The sequence below is a fragment of the Charadrius vociferus genome, unplaced genomic scaffold, assembly GCF_000708025.1.
Source record: "Charadrius vociferus isolate BGI_N301 unplaced genomic scaffold, ASM70802v2 scaffold162, whole genome shotgun sequence".
NCBI classification, from domain to species: domain Eukaryota; kingdom Metazoa; phylum Chordata; class Aves; order Charadriiformes; family Charadriidae; genus Charadrius; species Charadrius vociferus.
This window is the reverse complement of record NW_009647236.1, coordinates 1422722-1442895: the sequence shown is the minus strand read 5'-3', so window position 1 is coordinate 1442895 and position 20174 is coordinate 1422722. Positions and strand designations below refer to the sequence as shown.

The 20174-nt window shown below is 39.9% G+C and overlaps 1 protein-coding gene across 1 annotated transcript in view; it reads right to left on the bottom strand.

Moving 5' to 3' along the window:
• GSK3B (glycogen synthase kinase 3 beta) overlaps nt 1-20174 on the bottom strand; it is a 99927-nt gene that overhangs the window by 40479 nt on the left and 39274 nt on the right. Inside the window, exons 4-6 of the mRNA XM_009879945.1 lie at nt 15536-15646; nt 12440-12570; nt 10567-10673 (exon numbers count right to left, since the gene is read on the bottom strand). Of these exons, the coding sequence (XP_009878247.1) occupies nt 10567-10673; nt 12440-12570; nt 15536-15646 (349 nt within the window). The remainder of the gene's footprint in view (nt 1-10566; nt 10674-12439; nt 12571-15535; nt 15647-20174) is intronic.

Here is a 20174-nt window from a genome sequence, read left to right as displayed (position 1 = left end):
TTGATAACATTTACCATCTGAAAATTAAGAACTTCCCCAAACCCTGCATTTCTTTTAAAACACATTGATCGTGAACTATGCATAGGTATAATCTACCACAATGGCTGATGTTTTTACTGTTTCTGAATGTTGAATACACTCAGTTTTTCATCCATGTATACATACATACACTAGCAGATAAACCAGTGCTGCAAGTATTTCTTGTATCCTGCAGTATATTATGATTAAGGGATCTGGTAGACAGCTTCTCTAACTCAGTCACATCAAGACCTAATCTTTATCCCAATTCCACTTGCAAACTTGGCTGGATAACAGAACTGCAAGTCATAGATCAGGTCAACAGTATCTACAGAAGAAGCCATCAACTAATTTTCATACGTGTACCAAAAGACATGAGTAGTCAGTAGCAGATATGCTGCTACATGAAGAAAAATTTCATTAACTATTACAGGTATATCTTCTTACATACAAAGAACAAAATTCAGTACTACAACAGCAATTTAAGAATGTATCTAAGGGTACTACAGCATATAGCATTTTATTTTTGAAAAATACCTAATTTGAATGAAAGAAGCAAATGCAGTAAACGCTGCATAGCAGATGTTTGAGAGAATTTGCTGTAATTGCACACCAAATAGAAGTTTAAGCCACTCAACACACTAAAAGCATTGCGCCTAGATGCAGAGAACTGTTTCTCAAAAAAAAAAAAAAAAAAAAAAAGATTCAACTATAGGGAAGGACTAGGGAAGTGTTTGTCCCCCTGTACTCAGCACTGGTTAGGTCACACCTTGAATACCTTGAATACTGTGTTCGGTTTTGGGCCTCCTCACTACAAGACAGACATTGAGGTACTGGAGTGTGTCCAGAGAAGGGGAACGAAGCTGGTGAAGGGTCTGGAGCACAAGTCTTATCAGGAGCAGCTGAGGGAATGGGGGTGATTTAGTCTGGAGAAAAGGAGGCTGAGGGGAGACCTTATCGCTCTCTACAACTACCTGAGAGGAGGTTGTAATGAGGTGGGGGTTGGTCTCTTCTCCCAAGTAATAAGTGATAGGACAAGAGTAAATGGCCTCAAGTTGCACCGGGGGAGGTTTAGATTGGATATTAGGAAAAGTTTCTTCACAGGAACGGTTACCAAACATTGGAACAGGCTGCCCAGGGAAGTGGTGGGAGTCACCACCCCTGGAACTATTTAAAAGACATGTAGATGTGGTGCTCAGGGACATGGTTTAGCAGTAGACTTGGTAGTGCTAGCTTAACGGTCAGACTTGATGACGTTAAAGGTCCCTTCCAACCTAGACAATTCTATAATTCTATAAGGTTTTCTAGAAAGTCATTGTTTTTTTAACGTACATCTGAAACCTTACACTAAAATCTAACAGGAAAGAAGCAACCAGCAATAGAAGATTTCTAAAGTATACAATATTGTAATGCCCCAAAAGGCAAAAGAACCAAACCAGTCCTTCTCCACCCCTCTTTCTTTGAACTCTTGCCTATTTTTACAAGCTAACCTTTCCCCTGTGAAGTAACAGTAAGGCCACCACAACTCAAAACCCAGAGAATTCACCTCCTGAGGCCTGTTCCAACCTGAGATAACCCACACTACGACAGAGATCCTTATTCTCCATATGTATTTAAACTATGCCACTGGGAAGCAGGATATACGGCTAAAGGTCTGTGTAAGGCAAAAAGTCTCTGACAGTTTTCTAAACAGTCTATTATCACTTTGTCACAACTTCTAGAGACTGATGCAAAAAATAATTAAAAAACCCCTTTCAGGAATTCAAGACTGATTACAAAATAATCTACAAGTTAGAACAGACTTTTCTTTCCCCCATTTCTAAACAAAAGAGTGAGGGGCTATGCAAAAATACTTCCCCCTGTTTTCAAGAAAGATACATTTCAATTGTAACATATGGTGGACAAAAAGCACTGCTTATTACTGCAGCTTTCAAAATCATTCACCTCCAAGTCAAATGGATGCATTTTTACGTAATGCCTTAGTACAAACATCACATCAGGGTTTATCCTAAAAAGTAAGTACTTAAAATATTAACAGCAACCAGAAATAATCTGAATTTTGAATCTTGAATTCCAACAAGCAAACAAAATAGATTACGCTTTTTGATCTTTTGGTCATATGTAATAAAAGCTGACATGGCCACCAAGGTGCTAATATCTCTTTTGGACAACAAATGAAGGTGATATCAGGTAAAGGTGACATAACTGCATCTGACTGCTAAACAATGTCTCTGTGATAGCTCCTGCTGTTGGACCAATACATACAACAAAAGATGATGCAAAGAATCACTTTTTATGTTATTCCATGCATGTTGGGTTTATAGGAAATTACACAACAGTTCAACAGATAGCATAGATTTCTTCAGAAGTATTGAAGAAACAGATTAAATGTAGTAAGCAGTCAGAGTACTACAACTTAAAAGGCACCATAAAGGGTTTTGAAAAAGCTGAGTCCTTTAGACTGAGCATATAAAACAAGTGGTAACTCAAAACTATAATAATTATTTACAACTTCAATCCTTATTTTGCACTGAAAAAGAAACAATACAACCGAAAGAAAAGTATCTGACAGAATATGCGCAAACCCAAAGCTGACACCAGAGTAAGTCAGCATTCACAACTCACTTCCTTTTAAAATTGTGAAACTACGCTAGCATGATTTTTTTTCAAATTAGACTGTGGCTTTTAAAAACTGTTTTAAATAACCTTCTGCTCTGGCTGGTCCATGAAGTTGGCTTTGTGCTGTTTTATCCTTTCCCAGTCTCTCTAAATGCCTTCACACTCCACCAGCCAATTTCAGACAAGTCTGAAAGGCAGAAGTGTCAAATCCATTGCAGAAGTTTTTTTAAAAAAAACAGTGGGGACAGCATGCATCAGTGTTGCTGCTGAAGAGAGGAGGGCTCAGTCCCTGCTGGATGTGCTGGGCTTGCCCACACACTTTGGCAGTGTAGCTGCAAACACGCTGAAGGATATGCAGGTCAGCCCTTGCTCAAGCAAGAAGGCCAAGCAGAAAGAGAAGAGTATACAAAAAAGTGGAGGGCATTGCAGGGGGAGAGAAGAGAAAAAGAAACAATGTAGGTGATGAGGAAATAGATGGGGAAGTCTGGGGAATACTTGCAGTATGTGATGGGTTTAATCCATCAAACATACAACAAATTCATTGGAAATGTATGTAGCTGTTCCTCGCGCAGTGAAATCTTCCAACTCAGGTGATTTAATGCCTTGCTAAAAGTCTATTTAATTTTCCTCGATTTTACTTGCTAACACTTTAAACACGCACTGAAATAAGCTACAGGCATTCCAAAATCCCCAACTTTTTTCCAGGAGTGTAATTTCACCAACTTCAAAATTAGGACTTGGGCAATGTTCCATGGGCAAAGAAGTGAACGAATCCTTGAAGCATCCTCAATGAAAGCCAGAGAGCAGAAGCTAACTTCAGCAGCTCCAAGGAGGGACAGCAACAAAACACAATTTATATAGGTGTTTATACAACTCTGGTAAGCAACCTACAATACAGAAAAAACTGGGAAATTTCATCTCTGCTGAAACTTGATGGAATTTATGCCATTGACTTTAACAGGACTAAAGTTTGGCTCAGGTATAGTTTGCCTTTTTTTCCCCCCCTTTGAATCTGCCATTTTAAAATTTATCTTCAAAATTCGGATGGTAACATTTTTCTCAAGCCCGAAGTAAAAAATGTACCACATTCCACATTTAAAGACATGTTACTTAAGAGATGTGATAAGGTAGTTAATATCAGGTTTTGATAGCTCCTTCCCAGCCCCTTTTCTTCCTTGGCACAGTCCCAGCTAACTATTATAGGTTACTAATCTTTCAGAGCAAGCTTGTGATGTAACTACCCACTCCCATGGGAGGAGAAGCACTTTCTGAACTATTTCTTTTTAACATGTGCAATTTAATTAAGGCAAACTATGACTATCATTCACATGCTTTAAACTAGTTAATACACAACATAAGAGAGAACCTTAACAGAAAGCAAGAATCAAATCAACATACGATCCTTATGCCAAACTAGTTAGGACAACGTGAAATTTTAGGAGGGAATACTGAAAGCTATTAAATTTAAGTAAAAGAAAGTAGGCAAGGCTATTTTCTTCATACAGAATCACAAAATGGTAGGGCTGGAAGGGACCTTTGGAGACCATCTAGTCCAACACACCTGCGAAAGCAGGTTCACCTAGAGCAGGTTGGACAGGAACGCATCCAGGCGTGTTTTGAATATCTCCAGAGAAGAAGACTCCACAACCTCTCTGGGCAGCCTGTGCCAGTGCTCTGGCACCCTCAAAGTAAAGAAGTTTTCCCTCATGTTCAGATGGAACTTCCTGTGTTCCAGTTTGTGCCCTTGTCCTATCGCTGTGCACCACTGAAACAAGTCTGGCCCCAGTCTCTTGGCACCCACCCTTTAGATATTTATAAGCATTGATAAGATCTCTTTTCAGCCTTCTCTTCTCCAGGCTACACAGATCCAGGTCTCTGTCTTTCCTTATAAGAGAGTTGTTCCATTTCTTTGATCCTCTTTGTAGCCCTTCACTGGACTCTCTCCAGTAGTTCCTTGTCTTTCTTGAACTGGGGAGCCCAGAACTGGACACAGTACTCCAGATGTGGCCTCACCAGGGCTGAGTAAAGGGAGGATAACCTCCCTTTGACCTGCTGGCCACACTTTTTAATGCACCCCAGGATACCACTGGCCTTCTTGGCCACAAGGGCACGTTGCTGGTTCATGGTCAACTTGCCCACCAGGACTCCCAGGTCCCTTTCTGCAGAGCTGATTTCCAGCAGGTCAGCCCCTAACCTGTACTGGTGCATGGGGTTATTCCTCCTTAGGTGCAGCACCCTACACTTGCCCTTGTTGAACTTCATTCGATTCCTCTCTGCACAACTCTCCAGCCTGTCCAGGTCTCACTGAATAGCAGCGCAGCCTTCTGGTGTGTCAGCCACTCCTCCCAGTTTTGTATCATCAGCAAAACTGCTGAGGGTACACTCTGTCCCCTCATCCAGGTCATTGATGAACATGTTGAACAAGACTGGACCCAGTACTGACCCCTGGGGAACACCACTAGTTACAGGCCTCCAACTGGACTCTGTGCCACTGATCACAACCCTCTGAGCTCTGCCATTCAGCCAGTTCTCAATTCCCTTCACTGTTCACTCATCTAACCACACTTCCTAAGCTTACCTTTGGTGAAGTGTAGTCTAAACAATATGGACAGTAAATGCAACTGTCAGCCAAAAGCCACCTTCGAATAACCTTCTTTCAGATAGCTTTCACACATTATAATAGTAGCTAAATAGTAGCTAAAAAGGTATCTTTTGTTGACTGAAAAACACTCAAATACCATTATCGTGTGAACTACCTGCACTAATTTAAGCACACAAAAATTCATATAGCCTCTTATACTACAAAACTTTTCTTAAATTCAGTTTCTATTATTTATTGATCTTCACAGGTGGACATTAGCTTGTCTAATAACATCATCTGTGTAATTCCCTTGCTTTTGAATGCCATTCCAGCATGGCAGAAGGTTAAGAAAAGGAAAATTTCTGCTTAGTTCAGGAAGGGGCATCTGGCAGGACAAGCTGCAAAATATACTCCTTTGCTTTAATTCTACAAGTGGGTAATGGCCATTTTATTGTCTGTGATAGAATACCCTGTCTACAAATTTCATTTTTGCAATCTCAAACTCTGCCTTTCCAAGCTGAGCAGCTCTTCTTCACAGCATGAGCACCATTCATTATACTATGGTCCAGGTCCTGTAATTACTCATTTGGAGGACTTAAAAGAAGAAAAAAAAAAAAGAAAAAAGAAAAGATGAGCCTGCTCTCATCCATATAGTACAAATTAAGACCTTTCCTTTATCTGACACTTTATGGGGCGCATTTACCTTTCCATTTTTTTTCCCCCCTAATCTATTCATGTCTGCCCCACTATCCATTGATCTTGATGGACTTCCTCCATCTTGGAGGTGACTCAAAGTTGCTGCCCTAGAAGCTGTGGAAACAAACTAGCAGGGAAGAAACCAGGAGTCAGAAAAGCAGCCCTAGGAAGTCATAAAATCAGCAGCTTCTCGTTGCCAAATGCCAGAACACAAAGTGCTTTTCATTGACGCTTGTTTGGAACACTTTTTGGGATGTCAGAATGAGAGCAAAATTTTGGATTACGGGCATGCGTGCTTCATCAGTGCAAGTTTTGCACATCAAGCCACCACAGATCCACAGATTATGGAGACAGAACAAGGCTGAAACCTGAAAATGCTTGGAAAGCCATGCTAAACAGAGGTATCTCTATTTTTCTGCAATGAAAAGCTGAAACTACAATGACACGTGATAGAGTAGTCCAGTAAATTAATGCCTGTGCTCATTTTCAGCACTGAAGTTGCCATCCGAGATACCGAGGCAAGTACTTTTCACTGTTTGGCAAGAGGTTTGGGACAGACCTCGTGATGGTTGTTCCCCAGGAAACTGAGACAGCCCAATTATGCATGCCTCCAGAGGAGCTTCTGCTCCAGACTTCTGAGGTGAAATACTCTCTTCCCGCATGCTATACTGAAATACTCTCTTCTCTTCATGCTTGCTAGGAAAATGAATGAATAACTTTGTGATACTTATTTTTGGACACCCCAAGAGAAGCCAGAGATACAGCCATGCAGATCAATCTTTCCCTGCCAGTGGCTATAAATGTTCCCTCTGGAACACTCTGAATCCCTGCCAGCATAGTGACAAAGAAAATGCACCAAGACCAGCAAACCCTTGTAATCCAGAAGCACCGCCCCATTCTGGTGAGCCCTCCATTGCCCCATCACCTAACCTAGTAAAAACCCACATGTTCTGGGGTAAAGCTTAACTGCACAGCTTCTTTGTATAGGAGAGGATCACATGGCAACAGAAGCATCTGCACCCACCCCCGCTTCAGCCCTTGTGTTTGTCCCAGGACGTTGTAGGGGAATGTGGGCAGCTATCCCGTGGTTCTTCAGCGGGCAGCAGTACCCAGATGACCACTGCAGCCAGCAGCATGCTGGCAACATACTCTGGGACGGCGTAACACACACAGACCTGCAAGGAAGAAGCTTCAGCCAAAACTCTGTCAAGGGATAGCTGAAGGACTTGGTTTGCAAAAAACCCAAACTTCCTACAAAAAAGCTGCAGGAACAAAACTACATGCCATCCCCAGCAAGCCTTAGGGACATGCACACACTTGCAGAATTTATAGTGAAAGGTGCATGAAGGCCCAAACTGTACAAGCTATGAAGTGACATGAATGCTCATGTCTGACCATTGAAAAAAATCCCTTAAAGTTGTAACGCAGGCAGACAACAGAGCTATTATGGGCCTGATTCGTAGCTATTTGGCATCAGGGATTACTAAAAAACTTAAACAGGTCATTTCCCAGGTCATTATTTTAATAATAGTCCCAGGTCTGCTAGATGACACACACAGAGGCATTAACCACAGTAAATGTGTTTTGATGCTACTTTTACTATCATATATATTTATAAACAGCACTAATGCAGTACGTTACAAAAGTGCAACAAACACTACCCCTGGCTGTGAGTTATTTTTAAAGGGACCTTTTGGATTAGAATTTAAGTCATGCACTTTGATGAAATAATCAAGATCCTAGAAGTTAAAATCCAGTTTACAGTTCTGTTGTGACATCAAGGCTGAAAAGACACAACCTGGAACCAACTTTAGCTTCTGCTACACCGAAGAGCAAGTAACATTGTGAGGACAAATTCATGTGTAAAAAGACAACCTAGATGAAGCGAGACAGCCTAATGCAACTCCTGGTTACAGTGCTAAATGAGATGACCAACTACTGAAACGGTCATGATGCATGCTGGCTGCACTGTCAGTCTTAGGCCACCACAGTGTCACTGCCTAGGTTTAAAAAGCACTTCTTTCTCAGAAATACTTCCAATAATTACTGTATCACAGCATGTTACAATCATAAGCCCTGCACTAACCTTAGCACACAACAAAACCCTCAGAAAAACAGCTGGATGCCTCACAGATAGCATACAAAAAAGTTCTACTTAGAACACTTTTTGGCTTCATATTCTCACTGATTTTATTTTTAATTTAGTTTTAAGATAGTGCATTTAAAGAGAAGAGTGAAGATTGCTACCTTACGGTTAAGCTCAGTTTTTGTTACCACACACAAGTGGATTCTTATACAAAAGACTCTATAGCAGGAAAAGGCTGTTGTGCTAACAATTTAGAAGAAAACAAGAACTAGAAAACACAAGCATGTCCACATTAAAAACAAAAGGTTTAAAATGCGGTATTACAATACTGAAGCATTTCTCAGTTCCTATAACTTGAGCTCTGGATAAAATACTGACAACTAAATGTTCCTTCCTCTCCCTCTCTTTTAAGAAACCTATCTGTGCTTGCTGGTTGGTGTACAAATAATGCTGATTGAGTTTGGATAAGCAATCCTATGAGAAATAGGGAAGAGTTCTCACTAAGCACTGTTACTGCCTATCTAGCAAGAATGAAGGAATACCATGGTATTTACCACCACTGGAAACAACAGCATCACAAAACTATACCCCTAGAATTTCTAACACATTGCAGAACACTGGGAAACTGCAAATTTTGTCAAAGCATTTTATTACTTCTCAGCAAATGCAAAGATTCTGTTAAGAAGGAAACAGAGGGAAGAAAGGATAGGAAGGAAGGAGTGGTTGCTGAAATTTATTTTCAAGCTACTCTGTGCAAATTTCAGAGAAGAGGCTTGGGGGGACAAGGTTTTTTTGAGGGGGCACAAGAAAGTCTGAACCACAACAACTGAAATTCATGATGTTTTTGGCAACTGGAAAATAGACTCCTCACTTTAGAATGATATTTTCATTAGAACTGTTTTAGAGACCAGCAGATAAAAAAACAAAAATGGAAAGGGCAACTTCAAAAAGGTTCTGCAAAAGTGCAAGATTAAAGTCATTAGACAGTTGGAGCAAGAGACACTTTACAGGCTTATCTGTAAAGTAGTCTCTTCTGGTAACACCTAACATATTTGTTTTATGCAGTTATCCTCCGAAACAAGTTGTCTCAGTGCACTCTGATAAGGCAGCTCAGCCAATCTATTAGCTCTCAGCTGGCCAAAAGATGTCAGCCAGGATCAGCCACCTTCCTCTCACTCATGAGCTCCCGCCACTTTGCTTTTACCTGAGCTCTGCTGCTTATCGGACTACACAGTAATGCTGATTCAACTCATTAATGCAGCAGAAAGTTAACCTAACCAAAAGTCTCTTGTCAGTTCAAGCTGAATCAGCATATTAAACAGTAAACCATGAGAGCTAGGGTATCCAGGGGCAAGAAAGAGCAGGGCTGGGGCTGCCAATTCTGGCAGCAGCCAACCATTAAATAAATTCTGCCCCTTTATCTTTATTGTGCCACTACTTTCCTTAGACTTCTTACGGTTCTGCTGCTTTTTTCTACCAGGGAGATACGCAAATGTTGCTATAATAAATACTGAAGAATAGCTAAGGGAAAAAAAATAGTGAAAGCAAGTAAGTCTTCAGGAACACTTCTGTTTTCCAAAGACTGCAGAGTTGAAGTGAGCCAGCCAGCCACTGAGTTTAACAATAGTTAGTACATACTAACTTTAAACATACTTTAACTGGTTATAAATATATTCTGCCAAAACTTGATTGTGGTCTCCAAATCCTTTTGGACATACTAAATCTTGCTTAAGTGACTCAAGTCTATAAGCAACCTAAAAGCTTAGCACATATTGGGGAATCTGAGAGCCAAATCCCACCTCTCTAGCACTTGCATTCAGAAGGAATCCAGGGAATATCTTTACTAAAAAGAAGTTAACCACAACCAGCTGACATATTGCTGTTCATTTTTAGGACTCCACCCGGCTGTTCTCTGTCCTCTGCTAAAACCTTCAGCTTCCCTAACATTTCTATGACACAGTTACGTGCCAGGTATTAGAAAGAAGTAGTCTTCGTGTTCAAAATTAATGACTAAAGGACAGCAAAAGTTAACAGAATAAATTTAATCAGAAAGACAGCTGTACACAATATATTAAAACTGTCGAGAGAGTTTAAAGCCAATCATTGGGCCACTGTTTCCCTCCCATAAAACACTCTTTACTAAAGCAAAGTATGTAAATTACAGAATTATTTGTGTCTAAATCACAGCATATCATAAGCAGTAGTTGACAGTCATTCTTTACAGGTACTTCAAGTCATCAAAACGCTTTTCTGGCTGAAGATCTCATACTTACTTTTAAACTAAATGGCAAGATTGCCTGGATTTTTTTTGCTTGAAATCAGATTTTCCCCCATACCTTAAAAAAGCCCCTTTCCTAATGTAATTGACACTGAAATCTCAAAAGGCATAGAAATCACAGCAGCTGTCTACAAAACATGTATATTTCATCAAGAAGTTGTACCTGACCATTTACAATAAAATTCTGCTGGTGGGGATTATATCCAAGACCTCTGGAAACCTTTACACTTAACTACAGAATAAAAACTCATGCAGTTGGTATAGATTTCAACTAATACACATACATACCTATACTGGAGGTATAATCGGTGGCTCCAAAGATCAACTCTGGTGCCCTGTAGTACCGAGAGCAGATGTATGAGACATTAGGTTCTCCACGAACCAGCTGTTTTGCACTGAAAAGGAAATAAAATAATAAGCTCAGCAATTAATAGTTTTACAATATTGCAGTGCAGACCAACATTAAGCTTTGGCACTCGTCACCCCTCCCCCAATTCCTAAATGCTAAAGTACCGTGTTCTTCTAAGTTGATACAAGCCACAGACTCAATGATTTACTGTGAAATCAGTCCAATCCATCAAGCCACTACCTTATACTGACTACAATCTAGGTGATGTGTAGAGTCAGATTTTTGGCTGGCAGTTGTCTTTTGCCAGGTACAAAGGTTTGTTTACGAAGGAAAAGAGGACAGAATACGGTTCGGCCAAATGTAGTTACCTTTTAAGCTTCAAAAGCTCTGGGTACTCACCAGAACTGAGAGGTTTTTTTTTTATTATTATTATTTTCCATCAGAATATTCTGGCTTTTTGCTGTTTAAGGGAGTGTAGTATGAGGAGACAGAGGACAAAATCTTTTAATATGTGATTACAATGGCAAGGTCCATGATTAACATGAAGGCTTCATTTGTACTGCAAAAGATCAGCCACAAAGGATCTAACCTACAGTATTGCCTCAACCACTACCTTTGGAAGAATTTAAGAAAATAAAGGAACACGAGAACACGTTTACTTTTGGAACATGAGTCTATGAACATATTATACTTCTTCCTTAATTAACACCAAGTGTTAGATGGAAAGGAGCTGTAAGACAAAACTGCCCTTTCAGAAATATGACATACAACTAAGTAGGCACCAAACCCAGCTGAGTGGCAAGCCAGCCAAGTCCAATGTTCCAGAAACTCTTCTCAGCCTTCAGAGAAGAAGGACCCTCACCATCCATTTAGCCTGCTTTAAAAAGTCTCAACTTTTCTGTTTTCTATGTAGAAACTACAGTTAACAAATTCCCACTGTTAACACAGAGGCAGTACCACCTTTTTATGCAGTGTTACTTTTGACTTTCGGTGCGATCCCTATTTTGCTCCAACACTGGTGAGGTAGAGCTCAGGAGGAGATTCCCAAGCCACCAGGCATGACGATGCCCTGCTTGAATAACCATCTGACCTTCCCACTCGCTACAGGCAAGCAAATTTAGCAACAGCAGCTTCCGTGACCTCTCACACATAAGCCCTAACTATTTTAGCCTGCAAAGTTATAGCACAATCTAAAGACTCAACTTTCCCAGAGAGAAATCTGTCTCCTGTCTCAGTGTAGATTCCCAGAATTTCTGTATTTAAGATGACAGCTGGACTCCAAAGGTGATTCACTTGAATGGACACTGGAAATAAATGTACCACTGGAAACTAGGATACAGATGTCCACTATCTAACAGCTTCAACTAAAAGTGTTGCTTTTAATCTTCAGCCTCTACAGTATTGAAATATTAAGTGAACTGGTACACATACAAGTAGACTAATAAAGTGGAACATGAGCCTTTTTAGTTTACTGTGCCACTGCACCTGTATTCTCTTCCCCAAATATATTTCACCCTAATATTTGGTTGTATTTTTCCACGGCACAGTATTTTCCCTATGTGACAGCTTATTTATTTTATTAATATCTGCATAAGTAACAGGCTTGAATTTTAACTCCCTCCTCTTAATATCCTTTTCCAGCTCCCCCCCCCCAACTCGTTTTAAGAGGAAAGCAGAGTATCAACAATTTCTCTTTCGCAACTACAAGTGAAGACCTTCTGAGGAACACAGAGGGTTTCTTTGCAATATTACACCCACGTTCACTTTGAGAGAAGCTGTTTTCACCAGGCTTCAGGCCACAGATGCGCTTACCTTCCAAAGTCACAGAGTTTTAGAACAGCTGTGTCAGGGTCCAGCAAGAGGTTCTGTGGTTTTATATCCCGGTGGCAGATCCCAAAGGAATGGATATAGGCTAAACTCCGGAACAGCTGATACATGTACAACTGGAACACAGAAACATTGTATAAGGCATGCTTTCCCAGTTGAAACAGGGTAAACAATTATTTAGCACAAACTCTTATTAGAATAAAAACAAAATCACTCAAAAAAGACCCTGCTGAATGCATATTAGTGCTCTGAAGATGGGCAAGGCATTCACATACCTTCCCCACCCACCTTTTGCCACACACACGCAGTTCAGATTTTTTCATTAGTCCCTCCCAAAAATGAGCATAATTAAAAAAAAATTATGCATTTATAAATAATGGTAGTCATAAAAAACATACAGAAAATAAAGGTGTTTCAGTTTGCTTTATAAATCAGCCTCTTCACAGAAATTAAGTATTCCAGGTTATGTAAGAGGGGGAGGGGGGAAAACCTACAAAGAAAACCCTTTAGTTGATGAAGTTATTAACAACATATTAAATGTTGCCCAAGGACTGTGGTAGCGTCTCAGCCTGTCACTTGAATGAATCTCCCAGTTGCTCTTGGTGAGGGAACAGACTCATTTTAATTTCAAATCTCTGGGCAAAAAGAGAGGGCAGATAAAAACAACTGTTCAGAGTAATTTTATGCAAGGCACAGCAAACAAGTACGCCGAGGGAGGGTTTGCTCTGCCCCTATCCAAGGCTAACGCAGCCCCTTCGCAAGGAAAAATACAGCAACAGAAGGTGTTACGAAGCCAAGAGCTTCTCAGGGTAAGATGAAAGGACAAGAGGAGGATGTCCACGTGCTGGAGCTACGCAGTATGGAGAACGGCTATGGATAATAAAAAGCTGTTGGACACAATAAAGGTTGTCTAGCATACACAATCATAAAGACCTGAGAAGCCCTGTTTCAAGGCTGACAGCAGGCAGCCAGGTTATTTGTTATTTTTGTTGTGTTCCCCCCCCACCAGGTTCCATTAAAAAAAAATTAAATAAATAAATCAAGCTACAGGCAGGACATTGTACTGGAGTTGCAACTCCACGTTTTCCTTTTCTAAGCTCTTTCTCCACAGTTAACCTTTAATGGTCTGTAAAACCATGTGCAATTGCTAAGATATTGCTGTCAGGTCATGTTTGCCTCACTTTCACCACTATCTTTGTCTCTTTCTCTCTCCCTTTTGTTGTTCGTTTGGTGGGGAAGGTAGGAGCAGGAAGACAGTTGCTTGAATTTTGGCTCTAGGTCTTTAGTTTTCATATTTGTTTCTCAAAGCCACAACTCTGCACAAAGAAAAGCAAACAAACATGTTTTCCGAATTGCCTGTTCTAGACACATTTAAGTAGGTATTGTGCAAGTGTATTGCAAAATAATCCAAAAGATTGCTCTAACTTGAGGAGTCAAGTCAACACACGTGGGATTTAGAAAGTATGCCTTTCATCTCCACACAGCAAACCCAAAATTTCCAAGAATTTCTTACAGCATGTTAGAAGTTACAAATAAATATTAACAAAAAGATTACTAGAAAAGCTTCCCTGCAGTTCTTTAACAGCTTCTTTGTTACCCAGGGAAAAGCAGTTCTCTGCCTGCCTAGGTATCAATCAGAAGTGAACAAATAGGTATGATCCGACCTTTGCATAGCCAAGATGTCTGGAAAATTGCAAAAGGTTTCATGACATCAAGGTAACATGATCTTTATAAATACAGGATTATGAGAAAGGCCTGCCTTGCCAGAAAAATAAAAACAGCCTTCCAGGCTACCTGGAACGGGAAGTCCCCAGTATCGAGCAAGATGAAAGAGCCCAAGCAGAATTTTCTCTGATAGGACAAATAAGGACAATTTTTCGCAAGATCCCATAATGAAGAGCAATTAGGGCAAGAGTACGGACAGAAGCTATATAAACAATTCATTAAAAGCTAGGCTAACAAATTTTGGGTAGAACATAACCTGAAGACATGCTGTTCCACCAACAGACCAAACAGAGTGACCTTCCAGTATAAAGTCTTACTGCTGGATGATAACATTCTGCGCTTTCTTAAAAACAGGTATCAGTGCTGGCTACTGCAGAGACATGCCATTTACAATTTATGCATATAGAGTTATGGCACAATACTTTGTTACTGGAATAACTACTATTCATAACCTTCATCTTTGTAACTTTCACCTTCTTTCAATTAAATTGAAGTTCTTTAAAATGGTAATGATTTAACATTACTTAAAGAGGAGTATGGAGAAATCAATCCGAATTAGGACTATTTGTAGATAACTTACATTTAAGACTACGTGGATGCCAAGTTAAAAAGTTAACATCATGTGAAAACATGATCATTCACCGTCATGTGTATTGTGGTCACCACAATGCATGAAATGGAACGATAAGATTCAGATGGGTCCCATGTTTGACAAAAAAAGAATTTTTTTTCTGGTTTAATTACTTTGTAAAAGATGACAAAAGATGCAGACAACTTAAGTGAGGTTTTGAGTCTACAATGTGCATACAAACTTCTTACCTCACCTAGCTCTTCAAGAGCCACTGAGCTCCATGTGCAGGGAAGGGGACAAAAATATGCCTTTCATGCCCACAGCAGAAGCATATTAACTCTTACTCATATGCCAAGAAAGGGGGAAGATAACAGATAAGAGAACACTATTCTTCCTGACGTCCTCTTTCAGTTCCTGACCTTTGTACTGCTGTGTCTTCATCATCTCAGGAAACTGAAGCTGCTAATCTGTCTGGTGTCAGTCTCCAAGCTGCTTAAAAAACAAAATACTCCTCCCACACTTGGTCTCCCCCACCCATTCCAAGATTTTTGTAAAGTGTGCTTTACAGCACAGTGCTTGCTTCAGGAGTGCTTGCTTTAAGACTCTTACCTCTACTCTTCCTTCAATGTAACAAATAATCATTCTAATCTTTTTTTTTTCCCCTTGCCTCAAGATGTACATGCTCCTAAAAATGTCATAAAACTAATTATGTCAGAAAAGAGGTATCCATGGAGTCTATTCCTATAATATCCTTCTTCATCTAACCACATCTATCAGTTACCTACCTTGACATAAATCATAGGGAGTGTCTGTTTGGCCCGACTATAATGTCTGGCAACTCTGTATACTGTTTCAGGAACATAGTCCAGCACCAAGTTGAGGTACACCTCATCTTTCTGAAAGAGAACACAGAAGAAAAGAAAAAAAAAAATCAGCAATAGATTTGAAGCATGAAGTACAATATAAGCACTCAGAGAGCCAACAGGGTGAGAAAGCAGTGGATGTTTTAAGTACATGTCTTTAGTGGGTGTGTGAGCTGCCGCCAAACTGTTTTTCCTTTAGGCTTTGCACTTGTGCACTAATACGTAAGTCAAACTTACATTTAAGGTCACGTTAATTAATATGGTCTCCAACATATGGCATTTTCTGATTATAAATGCCGACACGGATGTAATTGTTCTGGCCATTCAATATTTTCATTAGGAGATATTTCAAGGTGATACCTGCATCGCTATTTAAAGCGGTCTATTAACCCGTTAGTCCCTTCCTTGCCAAAACCCAACAAGTGCAAATTTAGAAGTCCCAAACTCACAACCCACAACCACACATCAAAAAAGTTTAAAAATCCTGCATCTTTTAGAAATGTTACTTTGATCTTACTGAATTTCTATTAAGGGATTAATAATACATATTAGCCATTCATACACAGTAAGCCAGTGTTAACTTTTGTAACCATTTTGTTTACACACATTTTTGATGTCCCAGCTACCTCCAATTTAAACATAGGAACTTATTCATGGCAAAACAGAACAAGACAAAACCAAAGACTCAAGTATGGCTTTTAATATCTAGGATCAGGTTAGAGGTCCATGTGAACGTAACACAGTAACAAACATAGCTTTATAATAAGGTACTTCGTTACAGAATACATTAGCAAAGGAAAGAAGGAACAAAGAGGAATTAAATGACAAAGTACTATAATCACATAGTGCCTAATTGTGGAACTGAGAATTTTCAGCAGTAAAACAGGTCTTAAAAAGACTTCTGATATTTTAATGTAATCTTCTGTGCAACTCCTATCAAGGCTGTGAATACATTTAATGTTGGGGCTGAGAGGGTGGGTATAATTAACTATATCAACCTGAAAAAATATTTTTGAAAGCTAGGTGAATTAACTAGAAGTAACCTCTCCTGCACTTGCTGCATTAACAGCTAGATCTTTCTATAGAGGAAGACAATACATAGAGACTTTATGTGGATGGAAACAGTACAGAACTCCCAGGTCTTCTGCTGGAGTCCCTTGACAGCAGGTCTACCGTCTACGTATCTTAATACCCAAACCCAAAACTCATTTAGCTATAGCAATTTAATAGTATTGCTGTGACTTAGAAAGTCCGTGTGGTGGTACGTTACTCTCACAGTGTTGTGTTTTCCTTACTTGTCTCTATCCTGCCTCAGCAAAGAGCAGCAGCCTCCAATGAGTAAAGAAATGGTATGTGGTAACACACACAGAAATACACACCTTGAATACACAATATGCAAATAACGACTCAGACTTCAAGCTCTCTGTTCACCATTAAACGCTTGTATTTTCAGGACATTTTAATAGCTCCTACTAATACTTCCTAATAAGCTGAGTCACCTTGCAAGGCCTTGCCTACATTACTATTCCCTACAAAAAGATGCTTTTTTTTTTTTTTAATATATCATTGCTTAAATGACAGTGGTAATAGCACCAGCACTGAGGAAGCGCCAGTGGCCCACTAACTTATATCTGCTCTTATGGTAAGTCTGCAACATAGACAAGGAGCAGTAGCCCCCAAAACCATGCCTACACTGGTGCCATCCAAGGAACTTGGTAACAGCATGAAGGAATCTGGGGAACAGGCTGGAGAACAAAGTTTCTGAAATGGATGAGGAAGGACAACTACCATCAGTGCAGAGGAAATACCAGACTCTGGAACTCCATGGATATGCAAATGCATGCAAGAAAATGACATCCTTGTATTTTAGCACTTTCCCTCTGCAACATGAGAAGTTCTTCCTTCCCTGACTCTCACTTCAAGCCAATAAAAATCTACCACCACTTTTTCTTAGGTCAGAGTTTCCAAGGTATTAATAATAAAATACAGAAAATAAGTGTCCTGAAACATCAAAATTAAATTATGCTTGGTAAGGCAACCTGTACACCAAGAGAAAAAAGTCTCATGAAAATGAATTCTGTTTGATTCAGTCCAGATACAATGCTTGCCTCCTCTTGTAGAGTCCTGGAAAGTGTTATTGGTAACACATCACTGCACAAAGTACTCTGTTACTGAGGTTGATTACTTTCATTCAGGGGATTCATGTTCCATGTATCAAGATTTATATGAGAGATTACAGAGACACAAAAAAAATAGTAGAAATGGAATTAGTGATCTCACTATCCTCTCATACTACAAGGAGACATGTAATTCAGTAATACATACGATCATTAAATCTCATCTACGCTACTTCACAACAGTGAGTTTTGAGAATTACAGAACTCTGTTTAGTTCACACCAACTTTGTTTTACTTTTCTCTCTTCCATTTTGATTTTTATTTTATGTTCTGTTGGAAATGGGACACATTCAATGGCATGGCATGACATAAGCACAGAAAGATCAAGGCATATGAATCATAGAAAGGGAGGTTTTGCACCCACCCACCAATCCTTATGAGTTTTTAAGCTACCCACAGTACTTGAACAAACTACCTGGGTTTCACATGGTATTGCTCCTGTGTAAGTGTGTATCACACATTATCACCTAGAAGGCACGAAGGCACATGAACACCGTTTCCCCAACCAACAAAAAAAGTTTTGATGTACTATTTGATGTACCCAGAACTTTAATATGCAACTCCAAAGGCAAGGCTTATGGTGTTGACTACATAAGTAGCTGCATACTCCACTCCTACCACAACTGACACTTCAGAAGTGCCCTAAATGACTACTTGAATGAATTGAAGATGATTCAAGTGTTCTGACCTACCTCCTCCTGATGTAACCTGGCACAAACTGATAAATGCTCAGAATACAGTTTTTAAGAGCCCTCACCCTTCTCTGTGAGCATGAACTAGGTGAAAATAACATCCAAGTTACCTGGATTCCCCTCAAGATTTAGTACGAGCTAGAAAGCAGTCATGGCCTGACAAGCTCTGAGGATGATGTAACCTGGTTTGCCTACCTCATGCATTCTTCCTAAACACATATTTTTCCAGTGACCCACATGTATTGCAATAGGAAACAGGGTTAGCTCAAAGAGCTTGCCAAATGAGGGCAACTGCTTGAGGATCAAGCGGGAGGATCAAGGCTTATCTTTCCATTACAGGAAGCCTTTTTGAAACCTCACCACGTATTCTACACGTGACTTGTTTCCACACTTCTGTTTCAAAATCGCTGGGCTGGGAACCAACCAAGGTACCCTAACTGTCAGGAGCACCTCTGAAATGCCTCTACAGAGAACAGAAAGGTCCAGAGGAGAGAGCATTGTATAAACAACAGAAAGCAATCACAAGATGTCATTTAATAACTCACTTCTCCTTGTAGACATTGGGATTGAATAGATTATTAGCTTTCCTTAGCAGGTCAAATGTTTATGTGCACTCATGTTCTCCTGTGTTTGCTGCTGAAGTTATGACCATATACTCTTTAAAATGAAAAAGAGGGGAGGGCAGGGAGCCAGATCCTGAAATACAGGATCAATTGTATTTCATAAGGATTTTGATTTTAGCAATGCGGCTCATGTAGCTGCAATTGCCTCAAATGTTAGGAGCCCCTTTTTTGTCACTTGGCAGACAAATCCTCACTGCTCTGAAATAAGCCAGAGCAAAATAACCACAGTCTTGCCACTGAACTGCTCTGTACCTCTCAAGCACTGACAATTCAGGCACCACTTCACTTTGGTTGGAAACACTTCGTATAATTAAATACTAATACAGACTATGTAATAACATGAGGCATGAGAAAGGCTAGGACACAAGAGCCAAAACATTCTACCAACTTAATATTCTTTGTATCAAAAATTGGAGATAAACCAGGTTGCAAGTACAACTACACTAGCACATGAGCATTACATGTTATGTGGCTGAAGACTGAGTGAAGACATTACCCTACTGACACAGGAAAGGCTGCATGGAGGTCTCAAACTCCACTTTTAAAACTCTTCTCTCCTTCAGCCCACACAACTAATCTGTTTTAAGCACCATCCAGTTGAGCTTAATTGTGGCCACAATAAATCAACAGCTACTGAATTCAAAGATTTGCTCTTCTGGATTGTTCCTTGCCAGGAAAGTACAAATATTCCTTCTCTGTGATCTTCCCCGGCCTCAGCAACCCCCAAATTAACCCTGAGTGGTTTCTACCAGCTTTAATTCATGTATCTCTCACACTACATTTACAAAGTCCACATACAAAACTGCTATCAACACTAGTCAGTCACAGTCCAACTATTTCTCCTATTTACCAACATGATGATAGAAGCCAGGTAGTTCATACATGCCAAACACCAGACTGAGGGCAAAAGGAGAGAGGATCACAGGGTACACTCTGAAGAATAGGTAAGCATCTAGTAAGATGTTAGATGTTCTCCTGAACTGTCAGTTCTACCCGGAATCTACGGAAAATTTCTCTGAGCATCAAGTAATAGGATAAAAAGGTTAAAACATTATCCTGGTCACTCCTT